The 18,793-nt window shown below is 34.4% G+C and overlaps 1 protein-coding gene across 1 annotated transcript in view; it reads left to right on the top strand.

Moving 5' to 3' along the window:
* Nucleotides 1-18,793, top strand: part of LOC123720451 (disintegrin and metalloproteinase domain-containing protein 10) — a 95,463-nt gene that overhangs the window by 63,409 nt on the left and 13,261 nt on the right. Inside the window, exons 5-7 of the mRNA XM_045677059.1 lie at nt 9,728-9,905; nt 14,126-14,288; nt 16,608-16,772. Coding sequence (XP_045533015.1) covers nt 9,728-9,905; nt 14,126-14,288; nt 16,608-16,772 — 506 coding nt within the window. The remainder of the gene's footprint in view (nt 1-9,727; nt 9,906-14,125; nt 14,289-16,607; nt 16,773-18,793) is intronic.

Below are 18,793 nucleotides of genomic sequence, written 5' to 3'. Positions count from 1 at the left end.
GGAAACATTTTTTAACATTATTTATATTTTACTAAATTTATTAAGTGACTTAAATTATTTAAAACTACGAAACGCTCAAAACCAGACTTCGGGTCCTTCAAGAAAAGAGGGTAATTCTTAAAACTTCAGGAGGGTAATTCGAGCCTTTTGGCAATGTAAGTGTCCATAGGAAACGGTTTAACTTACATCCGGACTCCGTTTGTCCGCTTTAAAAAAGTTTATTTACTTATTGTTCTGTAAACCAACACTGATATTCAGGTCCTTGTGTGTAATTGAATGACAAAAATCTTTCAGGGAAAACTCAGTTAATTTTTCCGAACTGAGCCATATAAAACTTTGATTAGCGATAAATTTGATATAGTATCTTACAGTAAAATTTTATTAGATCAAACCCGTATAAACAGTAACTAAAATTACAATTATACAAGCATTATCGTAGCTACGTGCTAAGGTGGTAGCTTTGCGTACTGGTTTAAAAAAATTACACTGGGACTGTCTTGGGGGTTACATGTTAATTTAACAACACAAAACATGCAAACGAATGCAGCATGCACGGTCATGAGTTGGTCTTGTCATTACGTTGATCCGTGCGACTCTTATCCCTGAGGTCCTGGAATCGTTCCCCGGCTATGCACCAATGGACTCTTGGACTTTCACTCGAACAGTGAAGGAAAACATCGTGAGGAAACCGCCTTGCCTTAGACTCAAAATGTCGACGGCATGTATCCGCCACGAGATCACCTGCTTGCCAATTAGAATGACAAAAACTGATGATGAAACGTATACAGAAATCTGGAACCCAGACCTAAGAAGGTTGTATCGCCACTGATTTTGTACTTTATTTGGGTTGAATAGCTTTCGATAAAAACGAACTAAAACCAATGTTTATAATAATAAATCCATATGAACATAATCAAACATGTGTGCGTGTGACGGGTCGTCTGTAAATGTGATATCCGTCGATGTAAATCTCTAGTAATCTCCTAAAATTGTCGTTGCTTTTACCGGAGATATTTGTTTGTTTGATGGATCAGCTGAAATTATTCGAGAATTCTTACGAGATTTGCCTTTTCCTTTAGCTAAGTGAAGTTTGTCGTATATGCTCTTTATTATTTCTGTTGTAATGTTAATGACACATATAGTTTGTACTTTGTTACCGCTTGTTCAATATGCTGTGTATATAATCCATAGCTTCCACTTTATACGTAATTAACAGCATTATCGGCGTTTGTGTTATTTTTGAATGCTCTATATGTTATAGATGAAAGGTTATTCACATATAAACGTTGACCTAAAAACTGCCAACAATTTTTATCTCTAAATTACATTCTAAAGACTAATTTGCGGGATAAATTTTATATAATAAAGTGCTATTGATAAGGCAATATCTATGTTAATGATGCAGCTGCTACTAGTCAAAGTTATGTTATATTTACATAGAAATTATAATGCGTAGGAACAGATCGTTAATATTGTAACACTCGCTTGTGTGTGGTACTTTTGGTTACTTTATTTTTTAATAAACATTGTACGTTCCCTGAGTCATCGGTGTGCTCTAAATAATATAGTATTATATTTCTACTCTATATTAACCACTCGCGTACAACAAGTGAACATAAGCCAAATACTGAACTGTTAATTGCTATGTGACAAATAAATGCAATGTAACCATTGAAGAGGTGGCTTTGTTTGGCTAAACGCTCGGGGCGTAACTCCGACGATTTTGTTAATCGCCACGCCTTTTAAACTGAGAAAGCCTGAATGACAAAATACAGCCTTGGCTCGTACAATTTATTTGGAGCGCTGTGCATTGCCCTAACATAAACAAATTTGTTTGTTACAATGCTGAACGGGGAATTAGAATTATCATGAAAGTTCCGGTATTTTGTCTTAGAATCTGAATCTTATTTTCATTTGGAACATTATATACCAAATTTCAATACGGGATTGTACTTAAAGAGGACAGGCAACAAGTCTCCAAAGTACTTAAAACTGTGAAAAATTGCCTTGTCGTAAGGGCTGAAGCCTTCTAAAGCCTTACTTAAAAAGACGTCGTTAGGAGTAAGCTCACTCGGTGACTCGCAACTTATTGTCTGAAATATTAAGGCCAATTTTACAGTTTACAATGCACACTATGTAAGCAGTTTGAAATGTTTCTAACGTTTACGTGGATATTAAATTTTAATCCCGCTTAGCGGTGGACATTGTTGCAAAATGTGCTTTGCAATGTAATTAAAAGAACTCCTTAATGAAAATTCATACTTTTAGATATTTTGGTTTATGGATATGTATGATGTTTTTTTTTATGTTACTATTGTATCACTATTAACTGATTTATTGTCGTCTGTTACTGTAGTGTGTTTTAACTCTGCGTTCGGATTAAGAATTCCTATAAAATCAAATAATGCAGATTTGTTATTTTTCTTCTCCTGTTAATAAATAATTTGTCACGGTTTTAGCTTGCAAAGTCTAAACATCTTTTAGCTATTTGAAGCCTATCGTATTATTAGGTTTAGGAATATGAGTCTTAGTATCGAATTAGCTTTATTTAAAAAAAACATACTCCATTTAGGATTAAGTCGGCAGTTGTAAGTTGCAGATGTATGGCCATTTGCTATATGCTTAAAGATTTAAAAGATAAGGCCCTTGTGTGTGTATCCTTGTTGAACACCCTTGAGATTGCACAAACAATAAATATGTTTATTCCGATAGTGAGTAAATATTTTCTACAAAACTCCAATAAAACGTTTCAATTGACGTTCATAAATGTGATTCAACAGTCGTGAACCTACGTATGATAAAAGATACGAATATAAAAGCAACGTTGGCTTCCAATCTAATGTTGTCATTGCTTTTCAATTTCATCGAAGTACACCTCGACTCGGAATTGTTAGAAAAAAATCTTCGCCCAATTGAAAGTGCCTAAGTACTTGGTTGTACTCTTTAAAAGGATATCTTAAGTTTAAGTTTTTACGTACTGTTTGAACTTAATAATAATAAGACTGACAGTAGATGTAGTATTTCAGAATTTATTGAACTTATTGTTCGCTAACTTCAAATTAAGTGATACGAAAACACAATATTAAATTTGGAAAAGCTATTGGAGGCGGTAAGCTTTCTGATTTTACTTTAAATTATAATGTGTGTTTAAATTATAACTAACACATTCGTGTTTGTTAAATAAAGAACTTATAAAGCGAGTTAACGGTTGCATTTGTTTTTCGTCTAAATTTAAATGTACATAAGGATTTGATAAAACTTTCTGACCACATTGTGGCTTGGAAATTTACGTAAAAACTCCACTGACAAAGGAATTAAATTCCAACCTCTCCTAGGTTACTTATGCGTTGACCTGATAAATGTTCCAGTTTTGGTTGCAACCTCAACTGGGGCAAATTAATCATATACCTGCAACTGTAGATATAAACATACAGTGCTTACGTTCATGATGTACTCTGAATGTAAGTTATTATGTTTTCTACCGCAATTAGTTGCGATTGCTGCGAGATGTAGATTTTATAGTTTTAAATCAAGCCTTAGACAACTGTTCACATCTACAGAATTTAACAGCATGTAATAATTAGGATTGGCGTTTTCCGAATAAATTGGGAAAACAGAGAATGATTTCAAGGTTACATCATTCAAGTTTTAAAGGCAAGGTACGGAGAGTATTCAGACCATAAGTTCTGACAACAATCAGCAATCTTAGTATTATGACATCATGATAATTAATATGACATTTGCATGCCCATTTTAATATGACTGATTGTGCGGTATTTTTCTGTAATTAATCAATCTGAATGTACCACATTCTTTGCAAATAATCGATTTTAATTATTAGTATATTGTTTAATATAATATGTTTCCATTAAATTTTATAGTTGGTTATAGATATTTTTATATGTTTATTTAAATCTCATTTCTCTTGTGTATTACACATTATCTGTAAAGCTAAAACTCAGAAAATAATATTCATAATAAATATATAATATATAAATATCTATTGTAATAAAGTCGATGTATAGTTTCGAGAACCTCAGTGACCACACAAAACATCACAAATTACTTCCATATTAAAAACGTATACGCAATTAAAATTAACAAGGGCAAGTTGTCTACGTTTAAATACATGTATATTTACGTTTGGAAGTCACGAAACACGGAGACTGTTCTGGGCTTGAATTGTGGCTTTATTTTTCTCGTGTTCCGAAGATGAAAAATGAAAAAAATAGCAGATGTTGAGGACAGATGCATTGTGCCGTCCGTTCGTCAATTAGTCCATGTTTGCGAGCGATGCTTAATTAACGGGAGCCTCGGTAAGCTCCACTAGATGAGTTGTATTAGACTGTATTTATACTTGGAAATTGTTTGTAATTTCCACTGGGGCATTCAGAGATATTGCTTAATTTAACATTCGAATTGGCCTTGTAGTGCTGCGCTTTGGTCACGTATTTATTTTGAGATACAGGATTTAATGGATTATGTCTCAGGATAATGAAAACGTGTTGTGTTTTAGGGATAGATTGATTATGGAATTTAATGTTTATTTGGAAGTGTTTGATATTATGTATACTTGTGGTACCTGTATGAGTAAAATGTATTTTGAGTTTCAAATTCAGTTGTTCATAATAATTGTTAATAAACACAAATAACAATATAATATTGCACTCACTTAACTAAGTCCATGTTATTATGTTTACATTGGTACTCAAGCTCTGACGGAGTGAACGCCTTCTTCCAAATTCTGCCCCAGTACCTTCCCAAGTTTTTGTTTGGCGTCCTCTCTGTCTTCTTCCCACAGGGCCATCCCTGACATTCTTGACCCATCTGCCATTTCCACTAACTCCTTTGTATACAGTGTCACGACGTGTTTTAATTATGGTTAATATAATAATATAAATCAACAACCAAAATAAAATCTATTTAATACAACTGGAGCAAAACAAGACAGTCATATGCCTCCCCTTATCCCTCAAAAGCTTAGCAACTTGAACAAAGAGTAATATGAACATTAATATCTGTTAAGTAGGTGAGTACAGTGAAGTCACGCGTCGCGAAGGAAACAAGAAAAGTAACGTTGCACACAAGCGAGACGGCGCGGATTAATATAAGCACGAAAACGTGAGTGGTGGGGGAGATTATTAAAAAGTACTGAATAGATCTGGCATTTTTTTTATTCCATGTCAGCTCGCATTGGCATTTCGCATCCGGCGTACTGCGTTTTAACGAACACTGTACGGGGACGGCAGATAACGGAAATTACTAGCTGCAGGCGAACGCGCCGTTAATGCCTAACCGTAGGCCCCATTCAATTTCTATATTAATAGGGGTCATTATTGCTTTTGTATATTTTGTGTATATACGTAGACGTCAAGCGCAGCTGTGTTATTGCATATATGATTTAACCTTTGTCTACAACTTTCGCTGTCTCGGAGTGAATCTAGTCACCGGCTTCTACTTTCACTAATATAACTACAGATAATGGATCTGCTGTAGATGCTGTACTAGCCTCAACTATCAGTCATCATTTAATAGTATCTATAAAGTGTGATTCAGTGAGCGACTTTCATCCCGGAGGTCGTAGGCTCGATTTCCGGCTGTGCACCATTGGACTGTCTATGTGCGCATTTAACTTTCACTCGAATGGTGAAGGGAAACCATCGCCTGGAAACCGACTCACCGTAGTGTCATAAAGTCCATGGCGTGTGTCAGGCATATGAGGCTGATCACCTACTTGCCTACCAGATTAACAAATGATCATAAAATAGATACAGAATCTGAGTCCCACTCCTAAAAAAGGTTGTAGCGTCACTGATTTATATTTATTTGTATGAAGTACTAGCTGCCCCCGCGAACTTCGTTTCCTCTTAATGTGGTTTTAGTTAGCCTTAATACCGTGACACGAAAGAATAATTTCACTGTATTATCGTCAGTATAATTTGAATTTGATTTACACTTCGGTCTAAGTAACACGTGGTTGGCTATGCTAAATAATTGAATTTCACGGTATTTCGTTTACTACAAAATAAATTTAATTTAGACTTTAGCCTCAATAACACGTGGTAATCATGATATTGAATTGTAGCTTATATGACACGATTGTCGGTTTACCATAGCAGTGCCATCTATTGATTACTTACTCAATCCAGTCGAAAAGTATCGACATCTGTTAGAATCTTTTGGAGCTAACAGATAATTGTGACTGTCAATTAATTACAGACAAATAATTTGCAATAAAATAAAATTGCGACTATAATTAAAGATCTAAGCTATCCTATCTCTTAAGTTGGACCAGACTGCTCGCGGTGTGCCAATTTAATTTAAAATCGGTTAAGTAGTTTAGGAGTCCATCGCGGACAAACATCGTGACAGGAGATTTATATATATTAAGACGATGATTGTTTTATCATGTCGTTGTACATGCGATATCTATTTCTTCTGTGACTTGTGAGAAAACTGGCTAAAATTTCACAATAGATTGATTTATGTAGACGATGTCCTATTTTTAGACTTCCGCGTTGCGTTAAGCAATGTGTTCCTCTTTAAGCTCATTTGTCACGACAGGAAACTGACAGATATTGTTTCGTGAACATTCGAACCTTTGACCTGATTTACTTTTTTATACTCTACGATGTACCTTTGTTTTGTGCTCTCAAAATGATGGCTTTTACGTGTGCATGATAATGTAATTACGTGTGCAATAAAATGCGCTTTAGTCCTGGGTTAGGCGAAAGATTCCCAAGTTCGATTCGCGACGAAACATTAATTATTTCGATTTACATAGCAATATACACAGAAATGTGTACTAAAATTTTATGCCAAATTATTACCGAGATATAATAGCCTCGGTAAACTTCGGTAATTCAAGGCATCAAAACTTATAATTTATCATGAATAATTTATAACTGCAGATGCGATTATGCAAGGCTCGCGAGAAGCTTTAGAGCTTTCAAATACTGAGATCGAAACTTTAAAAGAAAATACAATTTCACTGAGCACGTACAATGTACATATATGACATATGGCAAACCACATTTCATAAAACTAAACATTATCACTCTACCCTCATTATACATATTGGAAATCTGTAAATTTGCCCATACACACAAAGAATTTTACACCACACGCGAAGACATACAGACAAGATATATACTTGGACACAAAAAACGCCTAAACCTACCATCTTCCCGATTACAAATACATGCATCAAGCCCACTAGTCATGTCAATCAAAATTTATAATAAATTACCGGAGACACTAAGAAATGAAAAAAATATATGAGGATTAAAGATATTTACAAACAAACTAAAAAAACTTCTTATACGTAAATGTTCTTATAGCGTTAATGAGTACCTAGAAGATAAAAATATAGTTTAATATCATAAATATTAATCCCTAAATATTCTAAATAAAATAAATAACAAAAATGTTATTCTATATAATTAATACTAACCTGAAATGTTAAATTTTATGTACAATTTTGTTACTATAAATTTTGCAAAGCCTTCTTTTGCTGTGCCCTAACAGGGTCCATAATATTGTACCTAGCTTTAAGCCTCTTAAACATCTATTGTAACATTATAGAATGCAAATAAATATATGAATATGATAAAGAAATATCGATACTCCATCGTCATAACCGGGTTTGGGTAAAGTTTGAGCTCAAAAGACACGAATAATTATCGTACAATATTAAAATGCTCAACTACAATGCTCTACTGTCCTGCATTTCCTGTACTAATAAACTAATAAAAGTCAAGATGGCGCTTCGACCCCCCACAGGCATTTGCTCTGCTCTGATTGGTCGTAATAATATTTGTACTTTTATTCGTTAAGTAATGATTCCAATGACTTGGAATGTCGAAAAAACTTATGCAGAACATTAAACAACGGAAATTTGCATACCTGGATTACGTGTTGCGCCATGCTACCACCACCTTCAATTAGTTATAATGGGTAAAATCTAAGGAAAAATGTATTGCTAGAAGGAAGAAATCATGGATTTGCAACGTTCGGAGTGGACGAGTATTGCGACTGCGAAAGAGTTGCTGCATCTGGCAACTGCCGCTTCAAGAGACTGACGGCCAACCTCCAGTAATAGAGAGGCACGAAAAGAAGAATGATTCTAAACTATGAAACAATTTAATAATAGCGAAACAAATCGTATCCAATTAAAGTATGATTTTTAAAAGTAATAGAAAAAACCAAAGTAGCAATAAAAAGTATCGCTCATTTGACTCGATCCTAACATTTCCTGACATAGTAAAATGTAAAAAATCCCTTTCGTCTAACCTTGTCTAGTGCTATCAAAACTTTTCTTCAATCGTCCGAGAGCGTATACATACGTTAATAGTCGTAGAAGTGGTTAGACATTGGTTTTGTTTCGTTTAAGTCCATAAAATATTTGTCGTAATACTTCGCTTCATATATTGCGGGTAGATTACAAAAAAAATTTAGAAATCAATTATTTACTTTGTGTCTCTACGATCGCAGTCTACCCGCATGTTTTTAAAAAATAAATCCTTCTATTGGTGGAAATCTTATCAAGATTCGGACTAACCGTCCATATGCAATTGACGACGACTGCAGTCTAGACCGCGATGTAAATCGTGGGGTATTGTTGAAAAACTTGGCTCATACACGAGACAACAGCTATCGATTTGTGTACATAGATGTAGACATAGAATATACTTTTACTTATCTCGTAGTCAAGAAAAAATAACTCAAGGTAATATAAATGCTCTGCTAAAATGAAACATTCGTTTCTTCATTATGACTAATTAAAAGCTAGACTTTTAATCTTGAAAGTTAAGTTATCGCTAATTATAGTAGACAGGCTTTTTGAGATAGCTGTCTAATTACTAAAGGTGTATCAAATTTAAAAAAAGCAGTTATCGTATTTCGTTTAATTTTTTTTTAAACTCGTTGAACATTATTAATTAGTTTTGGGTAATTTGTCGAATCAAGAGTTAAGTTCGGTGGCGGTTTTTGTATGGAGATGTTTAAATAAAACTCCTTGTTTGAAGCTGGGTAACAACTGACTTTAATGGTTTAAAATATGAGATTATTACTAACACAAAATTAGTGGTTGCGACGCTAACAAAAACTTAGCTTATCTAAGTGTTCATAAATGTAAATGGCAGTTACGTTATTGGACATTATCGGAAACAACTACCACACATATGAATTGTTAAAATACAATTTATAAGTATGGTAAAAACTAAAAACTTATCGGCTCGATATGCTTCAAGTGTGCGATGATTGTTAATATTTTGTTTACGCTTCTAATTAGTAACTAAAATATTTATATGTAACTTAACTTGTTGGGATACATAACAATTTTACCTTAGATTTTTAATGCCTAACAGGGTTTCTTCCATTAAGAGTAGAAACTTAGCAATATGTTTAACATATCTATGTTAAATGCAGTACATTTTTTTGCATACGGGAGTCATAACGCAGTCTTATGTTTTGATTATTTTTTTTTTACTTGTACCCGCATTATTTGCTAGCGATAATGATACCCTCTTTATTCTTTATTAAATTTTCAGGTCACTTTGTGTTATTATGAATCAAAGTGTTGATCGACTTTACAGATGTAACACTGGAAACTATTGTTTAACCGAGAGTCGATCCAAACTGAGTGAAACGTTGAATATATGAGCCGTTTATATATTTCTCATCCAAATGAAAGATTTCAAAATAATCTTTACACTATTGTCAACAGGTCACGTCGGCGGTTGTGGTGTCACAGACGAGGTGGTCCAATGGATGGAGAGGATACAGAGTTCTGGAGTGGATGACGACGCACTGGCATCACCACCTCCCGCATCTACAAGCACGCACCATCACCCTTCGTCGCCTATACCATCACACCCAAACAGTCTTAGGGATGATCCGCCTAGGTAAGACAGTTATATCTAGGTATACATAATCGTATGTACTTTCAATTATGAAGATATGTAGTCCAGTATGGTCCTTCAGGACCTACGTGGTCGATCCTCAGTAGACGTTTGGTGCCTTTCGTTTGGTTAATTTAATACATGAGTAAAATTGTTCGTGATGTGAAACTTGCATGTTGCATCTTAAATCTTTTTAGGGTTTATTCTTTATGTAGCAGGAGGTATACAGGCTCAGCAGCAGGCTCATCTGATGTCAACTGATACCGCCCCGTCACATATGGACATTCACATTAAGAAATGATACGCTCTTTTCTTGAAGGACCCTGAGTAGAATTTGAAAGTGAGTTCGGAAATACTTCACTGGGTAGATAGCGGTAGTGCGCGACAAAAATTGCCTTAAGAAACTCTCAGTGTTGGAATGACGGGCGTGGAGGTGATACGGCTGGTATTTTATATTTTACCTTAACGTCCGATGATGAAACTCTGCTGCAAGTCCGTTATGCTGATACATAGGCTCGTTTAGAGTCCGACAACATACCCGCGAGACGGAATAACTGTCTCTATGGATGGCTTCTATCTCTTGAATCTAAAAATGCGCAGTACAACTCTAGTTCAAATCAATAATATGTTACACGATTCACATGTTAAGAAGGGATCGAAAATGTTCAATGAATATTAAAACACATATATGAATCTTAATGTTATTATAAATATTCGATGTTTATGCGTAACCTGTTCATACTTCGACAATTTCTTTAGCATTTAGACTGGATGAGTTATTTTATGTATAGTTTTATGACACTGTGAAAAGATGGCGTGAGTTTTGGACGTGTTACGTTTATTGAGTGACGAATCTGTTTTTGGCTTCTCATAATGTGTCTAAACCCGAAACCGAAAAGATGATAAAGAGAAAGGTAGACAGGTATTAAGATAGCTGGTTCAATGTGGTTTCCGGTGGGTTTTGGGTTTTTTATGGGCACCGTAGCTTCTTGGCGATTTTTTATTGGATGATCAATCTGTTTTTTTGCTTCTCATCATGTGTTCGGGCACCGAACAGAATCGTATCGTATGGTTTCCAAAAAATGAGAACGATAGAGTCAGGCAGACAAGATGGCGGGTCCAATGTGGATTCGTATTGCTAGAATACTCCAAGATTGCAAGAATGTAGAGGATGCTTTCGTTGCAGGACGATCTGTAGTTGGACATCATCCGTTTGCCAATAGCTGATTAAGTATATATTAGAGATAGACACTAAATATTATAATAGGAAGGTTTACTTCACATTTAGCATGTAAATTAAGCAGCAAAGAAATTATTTTATTTATTGGGTGAGAGGAATTTTTAAGACGTGATTATATAAAAAGTTAAAAGCGCAGTACAAAATCCAGTCGGACGAGTAAACTATCCTACTTATGACCCAAGAATAATTGGGGTAGTGGGTAGCTTGAAATGGCTCAAACTTCATATAAGTTTGGAAGACGAACTCCTCTGCAAAACGATGATTTATGATGATGAGCCCTAACTAGGCTTTTAAAGGTTTAGACCAGTCGATATTGCTTTTGGTAACTATCACTTATTAACGTCAATAATAAAAAAATAATGTCTAAATTTATATTTACCAGTTTGAAAATCAAAGGCGTAAAGCGGGCGAGAGGAACTAAAACTCCATCACTCTTTAACTGCCAAGTTTTTGGTGTAGCAAGAAGGCATTGTAATGTTAAGAATATAGGAAGTATTTTTTTTTATATCACGGGACAAACGGTTCATCTGATGTTTTTTTTTATATAAAATAGGGGGCAAACGGACAGGAGGCTCACCTGATGTTAAGTGATACCGCCGCCCATGGACACTCAATGCCAGAGGGCTCGCGAGTGCGTTGCCGGCCTTTTAAGAATTTGTACGCTCTTTTCTTGAAGGACCCTAAGTCGAATTGGTTCGGAAATACTTCAGTGGGCAGCTGGTTAAGTGATAAGCCCATGGGTACTGTCAATGCTAGAGGTATCGCGAGTGCGTTGCCGGCCTTTTAATTAAAGTACTGTTGCTATCAGGCTACGTATGCATGACAAATCATTTTTATTTAAGCGATCTCTCTGGCATTACGAGTGCACATGGGCGGCGGTATGACTTGACATCAGGTATGCCTCCTGTCAGTTTGCTCCCTGTTCTTTAAGAATAAATTAGAACACGTACCTGTTTCTATGATATCTTCTCTTGTTAGTTAAAACCACCACAATCAATGGTCTCGGCGGGTAAAAGTATTACGTACTTAATAATAACAATAAGTTATCGGCTATTACGACTATCGGTTTTTACGACTAAATAATATAACTCTTCGTTGTCGTTATAAGAAATTTTAACTGTAGTATGGTTTACCTATAACCTATTCCCTAGGGGTAACAATGTTTATACAATGAATGCACATACTAATTATATCTTAATAGAAAGTCTTAAGTCTTTGCTAACAATTTCACATTCTGTTTGTTAACTAAGTTTAAATATTTTATACGATAATTATAAATTTTATCTAATTTGAGCGAATAAACACTGCGTAGTTTTAACGATTTTTGTACAATTTTCTGTTTGTCTTTTTAAAGATATTGTTACGAGCTAGGGGATCGGATAGAAAATGCCGTGGATTTATTCAAGGGTTTATTTCTTGGTAATCAATGAGGAATTTATGGGCACAAATTAATTGCAGAGATGCACTAATAACGCACAAAAACACAGTCACTAATTACTTCACTTATGCACACTTCACACAGTACTTTATCACTAATATTCACTTTATTCGCACTTTATCGCTTCGGTGTTTCGCTCTTGTTATCGCAATCAAAACTAAGTGACTAGTCGCGTTTCGGCTCGCTTATATATCCCTGGGAATAAAAACAATATTCGAGAACTTTCTAGGCGGGTTTGCTACTGAGTAGCGATTGCACAATTCTAGAACGTCCGCACTCTTTGTCTCTTTCGCACGTTGCTCCGTCCTTGTCGTACAGCGTTCTAGAGTGCTCAGTCTAGTTTCGAGAAAGTTCTGATCTCTCTCTCTCTCTCGTATCATTTCGTCCTTGTCTCACACCTAGAAAGTTTGGTCTAGAATATTCCTTCATCAAAGGGGTATACCTAGGCCTGAAAACGCGTCTCCTGAAAACTACACCACTCTACTACACATGTTCTGAAACTGACTGAAAAAAGGTTTCAGCTTCCTGAAAACTAGGGTAACATTATGGATATTACAATTTTCTAATATGTGATTGACCCTCTCCTGAAACGGTCAGAAATCATATTACAGCCTGCTGAAAAGTTCTCTAACTAGTGAAAAATTCTAGAAACATTGCAGTCGAACCGTCTTCGTAACAATATGTATATTAAAAGATGATATGTAAATGTTTCTTTCCTAGTAGATTTTTCAATGGAAAGCGATTAGTCACAATAATAATAACTAAGGGCGGAACTAAGGTGACACATGTCTTGCTATAACACTTTTAACAATACTAAAGAATCGTTTATTTTCAAAGAAAGTTGTACTTTCGGGTTGATTTTTCTTGTCCGCTCTACGCCCATGACTTGCGAACTGGTAGAAATTTAGAATGAATTTAACATCTTTTCTGTTGACGTTCATAATCTTGTTATCTATATGAATAAAGTAATTTTGAGTTTGATTATAAAAAAAACATCCGCACAATCAGCAAATAATGTCAAATGTCATATTAATTAGGTCAGTTAAGCTATTTATAATTGTTGGTCTATATACTCACCTTGACTTTAAAAAAAGTAGTTCATTCATTATTTGTTGATACTGTTATAAAATATCTTTGTATATAAAATTCTCTAACAAATAAAATCTAAGAATGCTAGAGTAATTCATCGCTTCATCATCCTGAAGATACCCGCCAATATCTTATTTCCGATTTTTACAGGAGCTTAAACCTTAAATAGAAAACTTATTAATTTAAAAATAAAACTAAAAACAAAAAAACCTAAACCTTTGTGTTAACTAATATACGTAATGCAATTCTTGTGAATTCAGCCGGAGTGTTAATAAATCCGTCTCATATTCAATAATATTCAGGGTGCGCAAGAGACGCGTAAATTTACCCAATTTGAGTAAATTTGTACAATAAAAGTTAATTAAAACCTAATTAAGTTTGTAAGTGTACAATCACAATGGGAATTACAAGCTTATTTGACTGACAAATGCTAATTTGTAATCAATTTTTTTCCAGGCATTGGGAGCACCATCATCACAATAAATACTCGCGTGCTGCGAACACGGGAGAGCATCCACGGTCGAAGCGGGCAACTGAATCCAAAATTAAGAATACATGCTCGCTGTATATACAAACTGATCCGCTTATATGGAGACATGTGAGGGAGGGGTTTCCAGATGTAAGTATTTCAAAATAGATCTAAATGTAGTATAGGGAAGAGTGTTGGCCTAGTGGTTTGAGTCAGCGACTTTATCATCCCATACACAACACTCGCTTGTACTGTACAAACATTGTAAGAAAATCGACATGTGTTTGGCCAAATGATGGCGTCTCAAGGGTTGCCCGTTGCATCCCTATTAATTTATGTTTATTGTTTTTATTTTAATGTACCGAAGATTGAAGAAATAAACAAACGTATATACAAATCTCAGGCCCAAACCTGAAATCTTGAAACAGGAACAATAATGTTTTGTTAATATTTATAAGTGATATGTCGTAATTCTATTAATTTTGAAATGCTAAATTTTAATTTTCACAAGGAAACACAAAAAGGTAATTCATATAAGGTAAGTCAAACAATTATAAATTATGCATAACATAAATTATGCCATATACGTCATTAAAATATATATATATTCGAATATAGGAACTCATTCTGTATGTGAATAAGAATTCTCGACAAGAACAGGTTTCCTGCATCGGCTAAATATGGCGCGTCAGTGTTTAGATTTGTTTATGACGTTTTACGTGCAATTTTAAATCGTTTGAATGGTTTGATTGTTATAAATTTACAGTTTATATGTCACTGGCCTTAGTATATATATATGTGTGTTAATGATTTAATTATGTTCGACGTCCTGGTGGATAGAAAAACTGTGCACAGTTTGTGTTTCCACCACATCAACTACCTTTATATTAAGAACACTTATACAACAATAAATAAATAAATAAATAAATAAATATATTAATAAAAATGATCTTCACGACTTCCTGTTTGTCAGCTTGGCAAACATAATTGTCAATGGCCCATTGTTTTATAATACGTATTGATAATAAACGTGATAGGATTACAACAATTGTATTAAGCCAACGTTAAACAAAGTTTATTAAGTTATCGGATGTTGGTCACAAATAAAAGAATTTCCAAGATGAATTCTTGGAAATTCAAAAGTACCGTTTTATTTATTAACACTTCGTTACATTACAATATAAAAAATGAACGTAATTAAATCAAAAGAAGGGCAACTGGCGGCCTTATCGCTTTCGAGCGATCTCTTCCAGGCAACCACTGTGAGTAAAGAAAAAAAATGTATTAAATTACATAAGATAGGCAAGAAGTGCAAAAAAAATTTTTATACACAGTTATTAAGACAAAACTAAACAGGAACAAAAAAAAACTAAACTAAAAAGATGATACATTAAAAATAAAAAGTAAAAAGACACATAAATCACGATAGTTTAAGATTTTTAATTTATATATTTAGATTCGGCAATATTACATAAACAAAAATTAGAATTTTTCTATATCAATATTATATTATGAATAAAGTAAAAATTACTGGATCGATTTACACAAGTCTTTCACTGTTAGAATGATACATTAGCTTCTCAATGAATCTCAATTCTCAAACTTCCATTGATGAAATGTTGTTTAGTAATCAATATTCCATACTTTTTATGGAAATTATTTTTAAAAAATTGACACCGGCAAATTTTGCTTTATTTTCGAATCGTCCTGGCACATTCCAAGTAATTATTAATTTTAAATATATTATATAATTGTATGTTTCGTGTATTTTACGATATGATTCCTCAAGAACTAGACGCAGTGTGTATGTCGGTCTGTATGATTATTAATAGTATGTGCAGAAATTGTCGTAAAGAAAACGTTACAAAATGTTTTTGTTGTTAATGTCTTCATACTGGAGCCTAAACGTTTTTATTATGTTTCATTTTATGTCATGTGGAGTAATATGTAATAATAATAAGACTGGACAATAAATACTACTTAAAAGCGAGTTGAAAAGCTTAAAACTAGAATTTTTCTGCCAGTTTTCGTGCGTTCTACGCTATTGATTTGTGAATTGGCAAACAGTTTAGACACATATAATTTTTGCTGGTGGTGGTGGAAGTGTGGGGTGAATAGTTCCTTCAATCTAATAGAATCTTCGATCTATCCAACCACTGGGAAACTGTCTTTGGTGGCCGTAATGAGTTTGTTTCAGTCACGTCATCTCAAAATATAAATATTTTGACTTTTAATTTCAATAATAATTTCATCAATATAACCAGCATCACGACACACCCCACATTCATACACTCACATATTATGTATTTCTTAGATAAATGTATTTATTTTTTTTTTCCTTTCTAAGTTTCGTAAAAGATTTGTATATATAATGATGTGTACTGTGTATTCGATCATTGGATATATCTTGATTTTTGTTAAAAATCATGCAAATTAGTTGTAGTATTAATAAATAAATAAATGTTCCAGCATCTCGACCGTAGCAAGAAGAATGAGATAGACATGAAGACACGCGAAGAGATCCTCTCTCTCATCTCTCACCACGTGACAGCTGTCAACTATATCTACCGGGACACGAAGTTTGACGGAAGACGCGAGCATAGGAATATTCAGTTTGAAGTTCAAAGGATAAAGGTGAGGAGTTTTGGCCTAGGCTTCAGTGAGAGACTCTCATTCCTGAGGTCGTAGGTTCGATCCCCGGCTGTTCACCAAATAGCCTTTCTTTCTATTTTATTTAACATTCGCTCGAACGGCGAAGAAAAACATCTTGAGGTACCGGCTTGCACAGATATAGAAATCTGAGGCCCATAGCTAAAAGGTTGTGGTGCCACTGATTTGTTCAAGAAAAAAGGGTACCGATTCTTAAAAGGCCGGCAACGCACGCGCCATCCCTTTGGCATTGAGAGCTGTCCTGGGCGGCGGTATCACTTAACATTAGGTGAGCCTCCTGTCCGTTTGCACCATAATTTCAATGAAAATAATAATTTTAAATTTGTATAAATATATATGTCGCACATTCAGCGCGATTAATAATTGCAAAATTGGTGTTACTACCGGCGTCCGACATTATATCTTAATATTTAAACACAGTCAGTGCGCACGTCCGGCGAAGGCGACGTTCGGAACTCAAGTGACTAAATAATTCACTTACTGCCACGAAACAGTCGCGTCAGTCCACTGACATTTGGTAGATCACACAGACTAGGCATTGTCAATTGTCAACGTTGACAGTCTTTCTTTACATACCACGCCGCATTCTACGACTAACTTCAGAGTGGCGGGAATTTTAAAATATTCATTCTCCGACATATATATAAAATAATTGTTTGTATAACTAAAACGAGATTGGTCTGATTTGCCTATTAATCTTGAAATATTTGTGGCAGTTAAGGGAATGTTTAAACTGAGGGAAACAAATAAAAAATACTCAAAACTTTAATTAAATATTTTAATTTTTTATCAGTTCCTAGATCGGGCAATTTTCTGTCACTTAGTTATCATTTATTTATGCCTTCAAGAATTGATTTCATAGCTGTAGTATGATCATCTTTGTTTGAACAATGTTGTATTAAGTTTTGACACAAATTTATTTATATATTAACACACAGAAATATTATACAATTGACATAGTTAAATGAAAATGAGGCCAACTCTTCTCTGTCTTCCAGGCAACCAATCTAGTATATAAGTTGGGTACAAAATAGGTAAATATGAAAGTTCACCGCCTCATCTTTTAGTATATAAAAACACGTAAGTCGAGACTAATCCTAAAACTCGAAAGTTGTTAGCGCTAAGTTTGCTTTCTAAATCCGTCCCCAAGCGCCTTTCACAATATTAATTATTACCTTCAATATCCGAGAATTTCCTGCGAATTTGAAATCTAAATGCCTAAGTCCGTTAACGAAACCTTTCATATGTAATACAGATGAAACTGTTATTATTGAAAAGTGATATTCATTGTGGCAAACGTGAATGAAGCCGGAGAAACCGCTAGGAAATGGGATTAAACGTTAACTCGTGTTCTGTCCTACATTGCTGGGCAGATCGATATACAGTACATATGGACAATTTAAACTGAACTGAAAAAATGTTATGTATTTTATATAACTGGTATTTTGAGTATTACGTATGTGTACGTACGACTCATACAGTCACGGATACGACTTTTGATTGGTTCCACTAAGAGTATGTTACCTTAAAAAATAAACACGCATTTCCACGGTATAATTATCGAGTCACCCACAACAGGGACCTTGTGTTGGGACTGGCGTTAGATCGATATTGTCACAACTATATTTTTGTCGTGAATAAAGTTTTAGTTTAGTTTCGAGGCATTTGTCCACATTGAAGGAAAACAATCTTTTTAGCGGATTAAAGCTTTTTGTATTATTAGCTGTGATACTTTTGACATTCAACACCTTTTGTCTTCAGTCAGCGTGACCATGCACGCTGTTAAGCACGCGAAACGTCGGAAAAATTTTTTTATGTAAAACAATTATAAGTTTATATACAAATAGCTTGAATCCGGTTTAAAAATTGTTTTCTTTCAATGTGTAAAAGCTATGTTAACCAAAGAATACTATTTGTCCACAATTTTTGGATATTGCGTTGGCTTTTTCAAGAGTATGAACTTATTTTATTCGTTCAAAAATTTC

This window comes from Pieris brassicae, chromosome 1 (assembly GCF_905147105.1).
Source record: "Pieris brassicae chromosome 1, ilPieBrab1.1, whole genome shotgun sequence".
Taxonomy (NCBI): domain Eukaryota; kingdom Metazoa; phylum Arthropoda; class Insecta; order Lepidoptera; family Pieridae; genus Pieris; species Pieris brassicae.
Note: the sequence above shows the minus strand (reverse complement) of the source record. Positions and strands in the feature narration are given on the sequence as shown.